The sequence below is a fragment of the Oncorhynchus kisutch genome, unplaced genomic scaffold (genome assembly GCF_002021735.2).
Source record: "Oncorhynchus kisutch isolate 150728-3 unplaced genomic scaffold, Okis_V2 Okis03b-Okis08b_hom, whole genome shotgun sequence".
NCBI classification, from domain to species: Eukaryota; Metazoa; Chordata; class Actinopteri; order Salmoniformes; family Salmonidae; genus Oncorhynchus; species Oncorhynchus kisutch.
In genome coordinates, this window is record NW_022261980.1 from 14,860,177 (window position 1) to 14,875,099 (window position 14,923).

At 42.6% G+C, this 14,923-nt stretch overlaps 2 protein-coding genes across 3 annotated transcripts in view; one reads left to right on the plus strand and one right to left on the minus strand.

The window, feature by feature from the left end:
- Positions 1-155: 155 nt before the first annotated feature.
- Positions 156-10,766, minus strand: LOC109887235 (isocitrate dehydrogenase [NAD] subunit alpha, mitochondrial). 2 transcript variants are annotated; one of them, XM_031812359.1, is made up of 11 exons: positions 10,658-10,766; positions 10,253-10,306; positions 10,002-10,085; positions 9,782-9,896; positions 7,805-7,992; positions 3,752-3,885; positions 3,244-3,346; positions 2,047-2,111; positions 1,744-1,828; positions 1,182-1,334; positions 156-802 (listed from the first exon to the last, which is right to left on the minus strand). In XM_031812359.1, exons 1-11 carry the CDS (start codon positions 10,682-10,684, stop codon positions 719-721), a joined length of 1,092 nt encoding a protein of 363 aa, XP_031668219.1. In that variant the 5' UTR covers positions 10,685-10,766; the 3' UTR covers positions 156-718. The 2 variants fall into 2 exon arrangements, with proteins under 2 accessions (XP_031668219.1, XP_031668220.1); XM_031812360.1 differs by having other exon boundaries at positions 10,271-10,306; positions 10,658-10,758.
- Positions 10,767-13,760: 2,994 nt separating this feature from the next.
- LOC116352965 (calcium and integrin-binding family member 2) overlaps positions 13,761-14,923 on the plus strand; it is a 38,718-nt gene continuing 37,555 nt past the window's right edge. The window contains exon 1 of the mRNA XM_031812962.1: positions 13,761-14,464. Within this exon, the coding sequence (XP_031668822.1) occupies positions 14,414-14,464 (51 nt within the window). The 5' untranslated portion in view covers positions 13,761-14,413. The remainder of the gene's footprint in view (positions 14,465-14,923) is intronic.

Genomic DNA, 14,923 nt, shown 5'->3' on the forward strand with positions numbered 1-14,923 from the left:
ACGATATTATGTACCAGTAGGTGAAAGTGACCCTGCCATAAACACAAATGTCTGCTTTAGATAATAAGTAATCAAATCGGGTTGAAAATTAATCCAATTTGTATTGCAATAACAATACACTTGTACCTGTTAACAGGAAGAATGAGACATCAGGCTTTAAAGTCATGTGATTTTTATGTATGATCTCGAAACAGAAAAGAGAGACATGAGACGCTGGTACAATACAATCCATTCATGCACAGGAACCCCGACTGGTAACAATAAATACAGTACATTGAAGCCGTTAGCATTACATTTACCGTTAAAAAAAATCTAACTAGCAAACGATCAGAACCACTGCCGGACAACACAGGAGGAGTGCCACGTAGTATAGAGGCAAGTAGAACTTTGGGGAAGTTTGCCCCATGAAATGATCATGTGAGTAAAATTGTGCTTAAATACACCTTAAGAGTGAATACCCATCCATGTAGGGCGCGTTCCAGGTGGTGATTTATTTCAGTCACACTGCACAAATTATCGAATTTCTATTTCTAGAAAACCTGGAGAATTGTCCATTCTCAGGAACCGACATAAATATAATATAGTAATCTAAGATATGCAGCTGCATCGTAACTGCGGAACTGACAACCTGGAACGCCCCCCCAGAGTCTTTAGGAGTAAGTTCAAAGCAGCGGTTGAATTATTATGAAGTCTTCAGAAAATCAACAGCCCGTCGTTTTCAGTCCATGTCTCGCACTCTACGGCAGATCTCCTCTGTAAACTCTGAGCACTTCGACTTCCCACCGAGGTCCCCGGTCAACACCTGGGAGAGGATAGAAGAAAAAAAACAGCCCAATTAATTCATTGAAAAGACAAAAGCAGATTCTTTTTTTTTTTTTGCATACAATGACCAACTGAACAAAAATCTGTTATGTTCGATCTGCAGAAGAAAAAAAATCTATAAGAGCATTGGCAACTGGAAGGAGGTGTGGTGTCCAGGGGAGACAACATATTGTAAACCAACTAGCCAGACATCCACCATATAATCTGGCATCAGAGCAGACTGAGTGGTCCTCCAAGAACAAGGAAGCACCACTACTTCTCCCCCCGGGGCACCTCCACTTTCCAAATGTATTCCCGGCACCGATATGCAAGAGCCACAATAGTCACTATTGGGGGTAATAAAATAAACAACTAGCCACCTTCTTGTCTCTGATGGTGTCGAAACAGGCGGTCTCGATCTTCTTGCCGTAGTCGTGCATGCCCATGTGACGCAGCATCATCACAGCACTGAGCAGCAGAGCTGTAGGGTTGGCCATGTCCAGACCGGCTATGTCGGGGGCCGTCCCATGGACCTAGATACCACAGGGGGGTAGAGGGGACAATGTTAAAACCGTGCTTCTACACCTGCATTGCTTGCTGTTTGGGGTTTTAGGCTGGGTTTCTGTACAGCACTTTGAGATATCAGCTGATGTACGAAGGGCTATATAAATAAATTTGATTTAAAACGTCTACTACTCTCAACACTGGAACAAGCTTCCGTACATCCATTAGAAATGGACAACTTATTGAAATATCTCGTATTAAAAATTGTTTTGTTGAAAAGGGAGGGAAGTCTTCAACAAAAAAACAAACATGTTTAGTTATTATCTATTGCACAATAGACTGTTTACAGGACAAGAAGCCTTTTATCAAAACAGTTGAGACCAGAGTAGCTAAACATATTCAGATGATAAATACAGCCAAGTAAAGAGCGAGACAAACCGATTCAAAAATGGCGACTCCATTGGCACCAATGTTTCCACTAGGAGTGACTCCCAGACCGCCAATAAGTCCAGCACACAGATCACTGCAATACATGACACACACCTCTATCTGTAGTAGCAGCCGCAGCCTTTAGTTAGCAGAATCATCTAGTCACATTAGCACAACACATGAAACACAGTATTAGGCCCAATAAGACCAAACTCTGCCAAGCTATTAAAATGTTTGAATTAATAGCTTAAAACAAATTGCATTCAATAGCGATTAATTAATATAGATGCATGCAAATAAATAGTAACTAACCTGAGAATGTCACCATACAGGTTGGGCATCACCAGGACGTCAAACTGGGTGGGATCTTGCACCATCTGAAACATTCACCATGACAACCCCGATTACGCCGTGTTTCCGTCTCCAACAAGAGAACCTCGATTACGCCCCGTTTCCATCTCCCGCTCCAACAACAGAACCCGATTACGCCCCGTGTTTCCGTCTCCAACCAGACAACCCCGATTACGCCCCATTTCCATCTCCAACAAGAGAACCCGATTACGCCCCGTTTCCATCTCCAACAAGAGAACCCGATTACGCCCCATGTTTCCATCTCCAACAAGAGAACCCGATTACGCCCCGTTTCCATCTCCAACAAGAGAACCCGATTACGCCCCGTTTCCATCTCCAACAAGAGAACCCGATTACGCCCCATGTTTCCATCTCCAACAAGAGAACCCGATTACGCCCCGTTTCCATCTCCAACAAGAGAACCCGATTACGCCCCATGTTTCCATCTCCAGCTTCCAACAAGAGAACCTGATAAAGCCCTGTTTCCATAAAGCCCTGTTTCCATAAAGCCCTGTTTCCATAAAGCCCTGTTTCCATAAAGCCGTGCTTCTACACCTGCACTGCTTGCTGTTTGGGGTTTTAGGCTGGGTTTCTGTACAGCACTTTGAGATATCAACTGATGTACGAAGGGCTATATAAATACATTTGATTTGATCTTCCGCTTCCAAAAAGAGAACCCGATTAAGCCCCATGTTTCCATCTCCAACAAGAGAACCCGATTAAGCCCCATGTTTCCATCTCCAACAAGAGAACCTGATTACGCCCCATGTTTCCATCTCCGACAAGAGAACCCGATTACGCCCCATGTTTCCATCTCCGACAAGAGAACCCGATTACGCCTAATTTCCATCTCCAAGAGAACTTGATTAAGCCCCGTTTCCATCTCCAACAAGAGAACCCGATTACGCCTAATTTCTACCTTCTGCTTCCGGGTCATCTGCTAGGTCTGCGCCAACGGAACGATGCAATATCGAACTTCCACTCCCGTCGGCATGGTCAAATCTCTGCATCCGCAAGGTCCCCTTTCAAAGGGAGGTGCGCGGAGACACGCAGACGGGAGCGGTCTTCCGATTGACACGGTAGTTGTAAAATCAGGCTTTAGACATGTGCATCAAAACAGCGTCACGTAGGAAGGATAGTGTAAAGGAGGGCACATACGTTGAGACACACGGTGTCCAGGTACATCTCAGTAAACTTGACGTCCTTGAAGTTTTCAGCCACCTCTCTGCATTTCCTCAGGAACAGCCCATCCGACATCCTCCTGGTCACATCAAAACACACCGGGCACGTTAAGTTTAATGCCTGAATATTGGTGCCATTCGATGTGCTCGTTCTGATATTTTATTTATTTATTTAATATATTTGTATATGTGTGCGTATTGTTTTGTGCTGCTAGGTATTACTGCACTGTTGGAACAAATAAGCATTTCACTGCACCTGCGATAACATCTGTTAAATATGTTGTACGTAACATTCAATATCTTATCATTCTGTTTCGACTTGTAATTGACCCATAGTGATCATACATTTAGTCGATATTTGCTTCTCTTTAAAAAATCCTTTTTTTTTTTTTTAAATGATCCACAACGGCACAATAATTTTTTTTTTTAAAGTACAATTTGTTAGACTCCACCGCCCGTTTGATTCTGGAGCTAGAGAGACTTACATGATGTTGGCTTTGTGAACGGCCGTGACGCTGTTTCTTTGGTTGTTTCTTGCGTACTCGAAGGCGTACTCGGCGATACGTCGACTGGCGTCTTCCGTGATGAGTTTGATGCTCTGAACTACGCCGTCAACGATCTACAAGAGAAGAGGACAATCACCTGAGCCTAAATCATACAATAGAGGACTTCATTAAATCATACAGAATACAATATCTAAATGTCCTACTTTGGTCAAAATGTTTTGGAGGGACGGTAACAACTGGGAAAGACAACTGAGCCACTTTAAAAAAACAATTGAACTGGAACAATGAAACTGGAAGAGAAGACGTATGAAAAGGTATTCATTACATCACCGTGAGTGGAAAAGAACTAGAAGTACTCTCAGCCTGAGGTGACAACTACAAACAATAGGATTTCACCGTAAAGGAAGTGACATCAAGAAATTCCAGATGTGCCATCTTAATTTGACCAGTTTCCCCAGTAGGAAAGTAAATCCTGCAGCAACAGGAAATGATTATGTGGATTATTATTTTTTAAATGTACATTTTTCTAAGGGTAGATACATTTTTTTATTTGGGAAAATCATGTCTGAAATTGGAAATGTCAAACTTTGGAAGCCTTTTAAAACATTGAATACACTACAAGTTAGCAGTACCTGCAAAACATTATACGGCAGAGTGATCAAATTAAGACAGCACATGTAGGAATAACACATAAAACCTTTTAGTTGGAGAAAAAAAAACTAAGTGAACAAAAGAAGGAGAACTGGAGAGAGAAGTTGATGAACATAGACTACCCGTTCAAACGTTTGGGGTCACTTAGAAATGTCCTTGTTTTCAATGAAAACATACACGATGGGGCGGCAGGTAGCCTAGTGGTTAGAGCGTTGGACTAGTAACCGAAAGATTGCAAGATCGAATTCCCGAGCTGACAAGGTACAAATCTGTCATTCTACCCCTGAACAAGGCAGTTAACCCAGGTTCCTAGGCCATTGTTTTTAACTGACTTGCCTAGTTAAATAAAAGTTTAAATAAATAACTTCAAAATAAAAATGAAATGAGTTACAAAATGTGGAAATATAATCTTGTTGACAAGGTTATAAATAATGATTTTTCATTGAAATAATAATTGTGTCCTTCAAACGTTGCTTTTGACAAAGAATCCTCCATTTGCAGCAATTACAGCCTTGCAGACCTTTGGCATTCTCGTTGTCAATCTGTTGAGGTAATCTGAAGAGATTTCACCCCCAATTACAGCCTTGCAGATCTTTGGCATTCTCGTTGTCAATCTGTTGAGGTAATCTGAAGAGATTTCACCCCCATGCTTCCTGAAGCACCTCCCACAAGTTGGATTGGCTTGATGGGCACTTCTTACATACCATACGGTAAAGCTGTTCCCACAACAGCTCAATAGTGTTGAGATCCGGTGACTGTGCTGGCCACTCCATTAGACAGAATACCAGCTGACTGCTTCTTCTCTAAATAGTTCTTGCATAGTTTGGAGCTGTGCTTTGGGTCATTCAGCATCCCGGAGTCGCCTCTTCACTGTTGACGTTGAGACTGGACAGAGGAACTCTGCCTAGAAGGCCAGCATCCCGGAGTCGCCTCTTCACTGTTGACGTTGAGACAGGTGTTTTGCGGGTACTATTTAATAAAGCTGCCAGTTGAGGACTTGTGAGGCGTCTCTATCTCAAACTAGACACGAATCTACTTGGCCCCTTGCTCAGTTGTGGAACGGGGCTTCCCACACCTCTTTCTATTCTGGTTAGAGCCAGTTCGCACTGTTCTGTGAAGAGAGTAGTACACAGCGTTGTACGAGATCTTCTGTTTCTTGACAATATCTCACATGGAATAGCCTTCATTTCTCAGAACAAGAAGAGAAACTTTCAGAAGAAAGTTGTTTCTGGCCATTTAGAGCCTGTAATCGAACCCACAAATGCTGATGCTCCAGATACTCAACGAGTCTAAAGAAGGCCAGTTTTATTGCTTCTTTAAATCAGGACAACAGTTTTCAGCTGTGCTAACTTAATTGCAACAATTTTTTTCTAATGATCAATTAGCCTTTTAAAATGATCCACTTGGATTAGCTAACACAACGTGCCATTGGAACACAGGAGTGATGGTTGCTGACAATGGGCCTCTGTGCGCCTATGTAGATATTCCATAAAAAATTGCCGTTTCCAGCTACAATAGTCATTCACAACATTAACAATGTCTACACTGTATTTCTGATCAATTTGATGTTATTTTAAAATGGACCAAGTTTTTTGTGATTTTCTTTCAAAAATCAAGGACATTTCTAAGTGACCCCAAACGTTTGATCGGGAGTGTACATTCGGGCACGCTAGAGTTAGAGACTGAGGTGGTGGTCTGGTTAGTGAAGCTGCTGTTCCTCTGGCTTACCTAAGGAACACCTGGAGAATAACCAATCACCTGTGATGTGAGGTGCCCTGTCCAACCCAGATAAAACAGTTTCAATAACCGAGGACACCGATTCCACACAACACCACAGTGAAAATACGGACTGCTCAGTTCTCAGCCTTGAAAACAGCTGCTTATCAAGAGTTGAAAACGACGGTCCAGAGTAGTCACATCACAGTCAACGTGACTTCTCAGTTACTGAGAGGGTAGCCTAGTGGTTAGAGCATTGGACTAGTAATCGAATGGTTGCAAGTTCAAATCCCCTGAGCTGACAAGGTACAAATCTGTCGTTCTGCCCCTGAACAGGCAGTTAACCCACTGTTCCTAGGCCGTCATTGAAAATAAGAATTTGTTCTTAACTGACTTGCCTAGTAAAATAAAGGTAAAAATAAACTGTCAAACCAACCGCAACCATTTTAGTACTGACATTTGCTCCGAAAACTACACCAGATGCCCTAATGAAGAACCCACCCCAGTGTTGAAACACTGGGTCATGTTCAGCAGGGCACAACGTAGCCATTAAAAACGAGTCACCTGAACATTCTTCTTGGGTCATGTTCAGGTAGGACCTCTTGTTTCACCTCCATTTCATACCGGATGAACACATCCCTGCATGCTAATGTTGTAAGAGTATTCCCCCCCCCCCCCCCCCCCCCCCCCCAGAGGGGTTGACTACAACGCAGGATCAAGGAGTTCACTAGCTAACTTGACAATTATTTTTTATTTAGAAAGATAAAGTTTGAAATGGACTAAATGATTCGACAACCAAAAACACACAAGTTTAGCTTTCTTTAAACCCCTCCCCCACAAAAAAAATCCATCGTTATTTCTGGTTCTTTCTCAAAGTTAGCTGGCTAACTCATTGATTCCGTTTTGTAGCGTTCCCCTCTGGTCAGTAGGAGGGATCAGCCAATTAAAATTATTCTCCTGAACAACTATTCCAGCAAACATATGAGGTAGCTACTGCTATGTGGTCTATTCCTCTGTAGTCAGTGTTAGCTGTAGGCATGTTAACATACGAGGTAGCTACTGCTCCCTGGTCTAGTCCTCTGTAGTCAGTGTTAGCTGTAGGCATTTTAACATACGAGGTAGCTACTGCTATGTGGTCTATTCCTCTGTAGTCAGTGTTAGCTGTAGGCATGTTAACATACGAGGTAGCTACTGCTATGTGGTCTATTCCTCTGTAGTCAGTGTTAGCTGTAGGCATTTTAACATACGAGGTAGGTACTGCTCCCTGGTCTATTCCTCTGTAGTCAGTGTTAGCTGCAGGCATGTTAACATACGAGGTAGCTACTGTTCCCTGGTCTATTCCTCTGTAGTCAGTGTTAGCTGCAGGCATGTTAACATACGAGGTAGCTACTGCTCCCTGGTCTATTCCTCTGTAGGCATGTTAACATACGAGGTAGCTACTGCTCCCTGGTCTATTCCTCTGTAGTCAGTGTTAGCTGTAGGCATTTTAACATACGAGGTAGCTACTGCTCCCTGGTCTATTCCTCTGTAGTCAGTGTTAGCTGCAGGCATTTTACAGATTCAGTTTGAAATCCACACATTTGAAAAAAAACAAACTGGTTTCACTCATAACTTTGTCCCATTTCTCTCCTCCTGACCGTGACCGTGGTAACCATAGCGACATACTATGTGTTCGATTCCACTGTACTCTCCCTCGGTGTTCTCTCGGATGGTGACCAGGTCCACGTCGGTGTAGGGGGTCTTGTAGCCCTCGATGGACACGCAGGGCCGCACGTTGGCGTACAGGTCAAAGGTCTTCCTGAGGAGCAGGTTCATGGAGGGGTGGCCGGCTGCGATGGGGGTCTTCAGGGGGCCTACACACAGAAGGGGGAGGTTAAAAGACCAACGCAGACCTTTTTTAATTTTTTTATCTCAATGTCAAATAATTTCTGGATAACAATGGAACACCTTATTGTGATCATTTCAAGGTAACCAAAGTGAGTGGTGAGGGGAAAACTGAAAACTAGCTGTTATTGGCAGAGGTCACCAGGCAGACTAAACTCCATCCCATCATAACATTGCAGGTGATGTCACCAGGCAGACTAAACGCCATCCCATCATAACCAGGCAGACTAAACTCCATCCCATCATAACATCACCAGGCAGACTAAACTCCATCCCATCATAACATTGCAGGTGGTCTTTTAAAACATCTCTTACACTAAAAGGACATTATCCTCATGTTCAAAACATCACAGTATTGGTCCAACCTCCGTGTGGATGGATGGAGAGTATATATATATAAAAACACAGAAGTCTAATTTTTGACAACACTGGGACTTTAAACACCAGTTTACTGTTCATTAGGAACCAAATGGAAACAGACAAACAGGGAAAGACTATGTACAGGTAGAATAAAATACCCTTTCCAATTTTCCATCGCAAAACGTTTTCTGTTTGCGTCTACTGAAGACAGGGATGTACTGGAGCATAGACATGTTGACCTCGAGACGGGCTTCCACACCGGTCGCCTGACCTCTCTCATCAAGGCCGTGTCCCATTCAATCCCCACTATTCCCCATGAGCCCTACAGGCTACTATCCCCTACAAACCCCGCATACCGAGCCCTACAGGCTACTATCCCCTACAAACCCCGCATACCATCCCCTACAAACCCCCGCATACCATCCCCTACAAACCCCTGCATACCATCCCCTACAAACCCCTGCATACCATCCCTATAAACCCCTGCATACCATCCCCTATAAACCCCTGCATACCATCCCCTATAAACCCCTGCATACCATCCCCTATAAACCCCTGCATACCATCCCCTATAAACCCCTGCATACCATCCCCTATAAACCCCTGCATACCATCCCCTATAAACCCCTGCATACCATCCCCTATAAACCCCTGCATACCATCCCCTATAAACCCCTGCATACCATCCCCTATAAACCCCTGCATACCATCCCCTATAAACCCCTGCATACCATCCCCTATAAACCCCTGCATACCATCCCCTATAAACCCCTGCATACCATCCCCTATAAACCCCTGCATACCATCCCCTATAAACCCCTGCATACCATCCCCTATAAACCCCTGCATACCATCCCCTATAAACCCCTGCATACCATCCCCTATAAACCCCTGCATACCATCCCCTATAAACCCCTGCATACCATCCCCTATAAACCCCTGCATACCATCCCCTATAAACCCCTGCATACCATCCCCTATAAACCCCTGCATACCATCCCCTATAAACCCCTGCATACCATCCCCTATAAACCCCTGCATACCATCCCCCTATGAACCCCTACATACTACCCCCTACATACTACCCCCTACATACTACCCCCTACATACTACCCCCTACATACTACCCCCTACATACTACCCCCTACATACTACCCCCTACATACTACCCCCTACATACTACCCCCTACGAACCCCTACATACTACCCCCTACCCCGTACGAACCCCTGCATACTACCCCCTACGAACCCCTGCATACTACCCCCTACGAACCCTACATACTACCCCCTACGATGCCGCCTGCATGACGTTCTTTATTCCAGCTGACTTCAGTACACTATGTCCATCATGACCATGCAGGTAGCTACTACCATAGGATCTCTGTAACTGCTACCTACCTTTTAACCCGATCAGGGTCCTGTCCATAGACTCCTTACAGTCTGGAGGGATCATCCATCTACCTCCTGGGCCCTGGATAGCTGTCACATTCCTCTCCTCCCACTGGATGGGAACCTAACAGGTGGTAAGAGAGAGGACACAAATGGTACAGGAAGGACTGGGGTTCAATGTTCTGTCCATGTGTGTGAGAGAGAGAGTTTGACAGCTTTTCCAGTTTACCTTAGCAGCCTCAAAAATCTTCATTACAGCCACGGATATTTCTGGACCGATTCCATCCCCAGGAATTAACGTAACCGTTTGCAGCTGTAAAGAGAAAACAAACCCATATTAAAATCGGTTTTTAGAGGGATTACATACTAGCACTAAAAACACTGGATCATGAATTACATCATTTCAGGCTTTTTGTCAACGAGGGAAAAGTTCATAAAAAAACAGGAGTCGACTTGTCTATTTGTCAGTCCTTGACTTACCCCCCTTCTGAAACATACCGTCGGTCTCTTTGCCGCCCCCACGACGTGAGAGAGCTGGAGGAGGAAGGTTAAATTACTACCGCGCAGATAAAAACGTATCCCAACAACATCCACACACCATCTCTAGTCGAGTGTGATTGAATCAGAAAACATATTGACAAACACGAAATGTCACTTGTCAAGCATTAGGCGGATAAAAAGCGGTTGGTTAATAGCATAGCTCGCTACGGTAGTAGCAGGACAAGGACACACGCACAGTAAAAGGCCTCACAGAAAACCCATGAAAACAACATTATACATCCGACAAAGTCATCCGAACACGAACTTACATTACACAAACATAAATCCAATACATGGCCAAGTTACATTCGATTATCTTTACGCTGACAAACGGCATTTTCTTACCATTGACCTCCACACGTTGCTAGCCATAGTCCTGTGTTAATGTGGTCCTGCACCGCTCTGCCGTTAACGGGACTTCCGGGGTGGGAAACGATGACGTAGACACCTGCGTGAAAAAACGTACCATAAGCAACGTATCTAATGTCTGTTTATCCTAATACTACAGCGTGAAATAAATCCGTGATGTATTATTTTATTGAAATGCTTTCATGTTGAACATTACTGTTTTTGATCGACATAATATGTCTACTTTGCAGTGGTGTAAAGTATTTAAGTGAAAATACTTTAAAGTAATAGTTTTTTTTATATACTTTTACTCAAATAGTATTTTACTGGGTGACTTTTACTTGAGTCATTTTCTTTTAAGATATTTTAACTTTTACTAGAAGTATGACGTTTGGTTCCACCACTTCTACTTTGTTGTACAACTCAACTATGTACTTCATAGTTGAGTGTCAAACTAATTCCAGAGGGCCGAGTGACTGCGGGTTTCCGCTCCTCCCTTGTGTTTGATTGATGAATGAATGTCCCTAATTAGTTAGGAACTCCCCTCACCTGGTTGTCTAGGTCTTCATTTAAAAGAACAACGAATCCTCCATTGAATGAGTTTGACACCACTGATACATCCTCCATCCAATCCTTTCTACAGTACATATGTCCACCACCAGATGGCAGGCTTCCCTTCTCTTTGTTCATCACGTTAGCTTCATCTGTAGAGAAACAAATTCAGACTATGGATCTAACCTATTGTTAAAGGACTACAGATTCATACTATGGATCTAACCTATTATTATAGGACTACAGATTCATACTATAGATCTAACCTATTATTATAGGACTACAGATTCATACTATGGATCTAACCTATTATTATAGGACTACAGATTCATACTATGGATCTAACCTATTATTATAGGACTACAGATTCATACTATAGATCTAACCTATTATTATAGGACTACAGATTCATACTATGGATCTAACCTATTATTATAGGACTACAGATTCATACTATGGATCTAACCTATTAATATAGGACTACAGATTCATACTATGGATCTAACCTATTATTATAGGACTACAGATTCATACTATGGATCTAACCTATTGTTAAAGGACTACAGATTCATACTATGGATCTAACCTATTGTTAAAGGACTACAGATTCATACTATGGATCTAACCTATTGTTAAAGGACTACAGATTCATACTATGGATCTAACCTATTGTTAAAGGACTACAGATTCATACTATGGATCTAACCTATTATTATAGGACTACAGATTCATACTATGGATCTAACCTATTGTTAAAGGACTACAGATTCAGACTATAGATCTATATTATATTATTTATAGGTTATAGGCCACAGGGTTTTTATCTATGTTTTTTGTAGCCATCTATTTACCACCACAAACCGATGCTGGCACTAAGACTGCACTCAGCCAGCTGCATAGGGCCATAAGAAAGCATGAAATTGCTCATCAAGAGGTGACGCTTCTTGAGGCCAGTGCTTTTATTGCAGTGGAACTGAAATTATTATTTTTTTAACCTAACTTCTACCAGTATGTCACCTGTGCAACTAGAGTAGACAAAACTCTAGATCACCTTTACTCCACACACAGAGACACATTCAAAGCTCTCCCACGCCCTCCATTTGGCAAATCTGACCGTAACTCTATCCTCCTGATTCCTGTTTACAAGCAAAAACTCAAACAGGAGGCGCTCATTGATGCTAAGCTACAGGACTTTGTCGCTAGCACTGACTGGAATATTTTCCAGGATTCATCTGATGGTATTGAGGTGATGTGAACCTACCTGATGAGCTAAATGTCTTCTATGCTTGCTTTGAGGCAAGCAACACTGAACCATGCATGAGAGTACCAGCTGTTCCAGGGGACTGTGTGATCACAGTCCAGGGGCCATATCATTATCACATGTAAAGTAGCCTACTATTGTAGGGGCCATATTTTTATTACATGTAAATTAGTCTACTACTATAGGGGCCATATAATTACCACATGTAAAGTAGTCTACTACTATAGGGGCTATATAATTACCACATGTAAAGTAGATTACAAATGTAGACTATAGGGGCCATATAATGACCACATGTAAAGTAGCCTACAAATGTAGACTATAGGGGCCATATAATTATCACATGTAACAGGGTTGGTTGGTTGGTTGCAGGTATGAGGACACCTATTCCTCTAAAATAGTGGCTCATTTCATGTTCTGTAAATCTGCAGAGAGAAGAGAGAAAGACAGACTGGTAGCCTGCAAGCTGCAGTTCATTCACAGTTCACACATTTTCCATCCAGTCTCTCTGTTAATGTTTTACATGTAGGTATCCTAAGTACATTGGTACAAAGGGCTTGCCTATCTATTAACATTTACCAGTCTAGGTCGTCTTTGACATTTCTCCTTACTAGTATTGTGTAATCTTCTCTGTGAGTCATTTAAACTTCTATTACATTTTAAAATGACAGATTCCTCTATGGATATAATCCATATTTCTTCATATTTTTATATTCAAAACTATAGTGGCATCTGTTAGCTCTCTGGACAGTAGCTTCCGTTAGCTCTCTGGACAGTAGCTTCTGTTAGATCTCCATACAGTAGCTTCCGTTAGCTCTCTATACAGTAGCTTCTGTTATATCTCCATACAGTAGCTTCCGTTAGCTCTCTATACAGTAGCTTCTGTTATATCTCCATACAGTAGCTTCTGTTAGCTCTCTAGACAGTAGCTTCCGTTAGCTCTCTAGACAGTAGCTTCCGTTAGATCTCTATACAGTAGCTTCCGTTAGCTCTCTGGACAGTAGCTTCCGTTAGATCTCTAGACAGTAGCTTCCGTTAGCTCTCTAGACAGTAGCTTCCGTTAGATCTCTAGACAGTAGCTTCCGTTAGCTCTCTATACAGTAGCTTCCGTTAGCTCTCTAGACAGTAGCTTCCGTTAGCTCTCTATACAGTAGCTTCCGTTAGATCTCTATACAGTAGCTTCCGTTAGATCTCTAGACAGTAGCTTCCGTTAGCTCTCTAGACAGTAGCTTCCGTTAGATCTCTAGACAGTAGCTTCCGTTAGCTCTCTATACAGTAGCTTCCGTTAGCTCTCTAGACAGTAGCTTCCGTTAGATCTCTATACAGTAGCTTCCGTTAGATCTCTATACAGTAGCTTCCGTTAGCTCTCTAGACAGTAGCTTCCGTTAGCTCTCTAGACAGTAGCTTCCGTTAGCTCTCTAGACAGTAGCTTCCGTTAGATTTACTGTATATAACTTCTAATGGTGTTTTAAAAAGCAGCGTAATGTGGCACCATATACCATAGGAACCCATCACATAGCTGGACAGATCTGACCACTTGGCTGCCTAAATGACGCCGCCTGCTGGCTTGTCTTGGTCTGGGACGGTAGGCTACTGTATCGGCTGCAACATCCTGAAACAGTCCAGTGATGAGACAACGGTCAACAAGGGCAGAGTCAGTGGTACCCTACCTACCCCTCGCCACGCTGCCGCTCCAAGGATGCAGGGGAAGGAATATATTTGTATTTTTCGTCACACCTCTTTACAAAATCACCTGTTCTTTGAGATTTTGCATTTCTAATCAACGCGTTTTTGTTCGTTAAATCCACGTTGGGTTTTTATGAATGAAATCTTTCACAAGATAATGCGACGATGTCGTCTTAAATGACTGAAACAGAAATAAGCACGTCACGAACGTCCAATGTAATGTATCTGTGTGATGGGGAAAATACTCAACCAGGATGGGTAATAAGCAAACGATATTTACTGATGAACAGTTCGAGGCATATCAGGTAAAATGTGTTCAAATTTTTTTTTCTTCATCTCATTTAGGCTACTTAATTTCCATATTGTCATATCAAATACAAGTAGTTTAGATAGGCCAATTTATGTTTATTAATCCCTATTTTTAATCGAAAACCTCGGGAAATTAATCCGTCACGAAGAATTGCAAATGACCATAATGAAAATAAGTTTATTTTCAGGCAAATGTATCTTTCTCTTACACACGGATCATTTTCCGTGCGCTATAGTTGTTTATTGTTGGGTGGTTGAGATAAATCCCAGGTAGGTGGACTACTGGCTATATACTGTAAGATTCCATTCCAAACGGCTCCCTATTCCCTATTACCAGAACCCTCATCAAAAGTAGTGCGCTGTATATGAAATAGCGTGTCAATTTGCCAGCGCACGCTAAATTATCGCTGAGGTGTACAGGTTTGGTTACCACCAAACAAAGGAATAAATGAGCT

What these genes read in the sequence shown, in the direction of transcription:
- LOC109887235 (XM_031812359.1), bottom strand. Translation starts at nt 10,684, where the DNA reads ATGGCTAGCAACGTGTGGAGGTCAATG. An exon ending in CGGTATGTTTCAGAAGGGGG is followed by an intron (nt 10,086 to 10,252) that starts GTAAGTCAAGGA and finishes TTCTCTTTACAG; the next exon opens with CTGCAAACGGTTACGTTAAT. An exon ending in TGGACACCGTGTGTCTCAAC is followed by an intron (nt 2,112 to 3,243) that starts GTATGTGCCCTC and finishes TGAATGTTTCAG; the next exon opens with ATGGTGCAAGATCCCACCCA.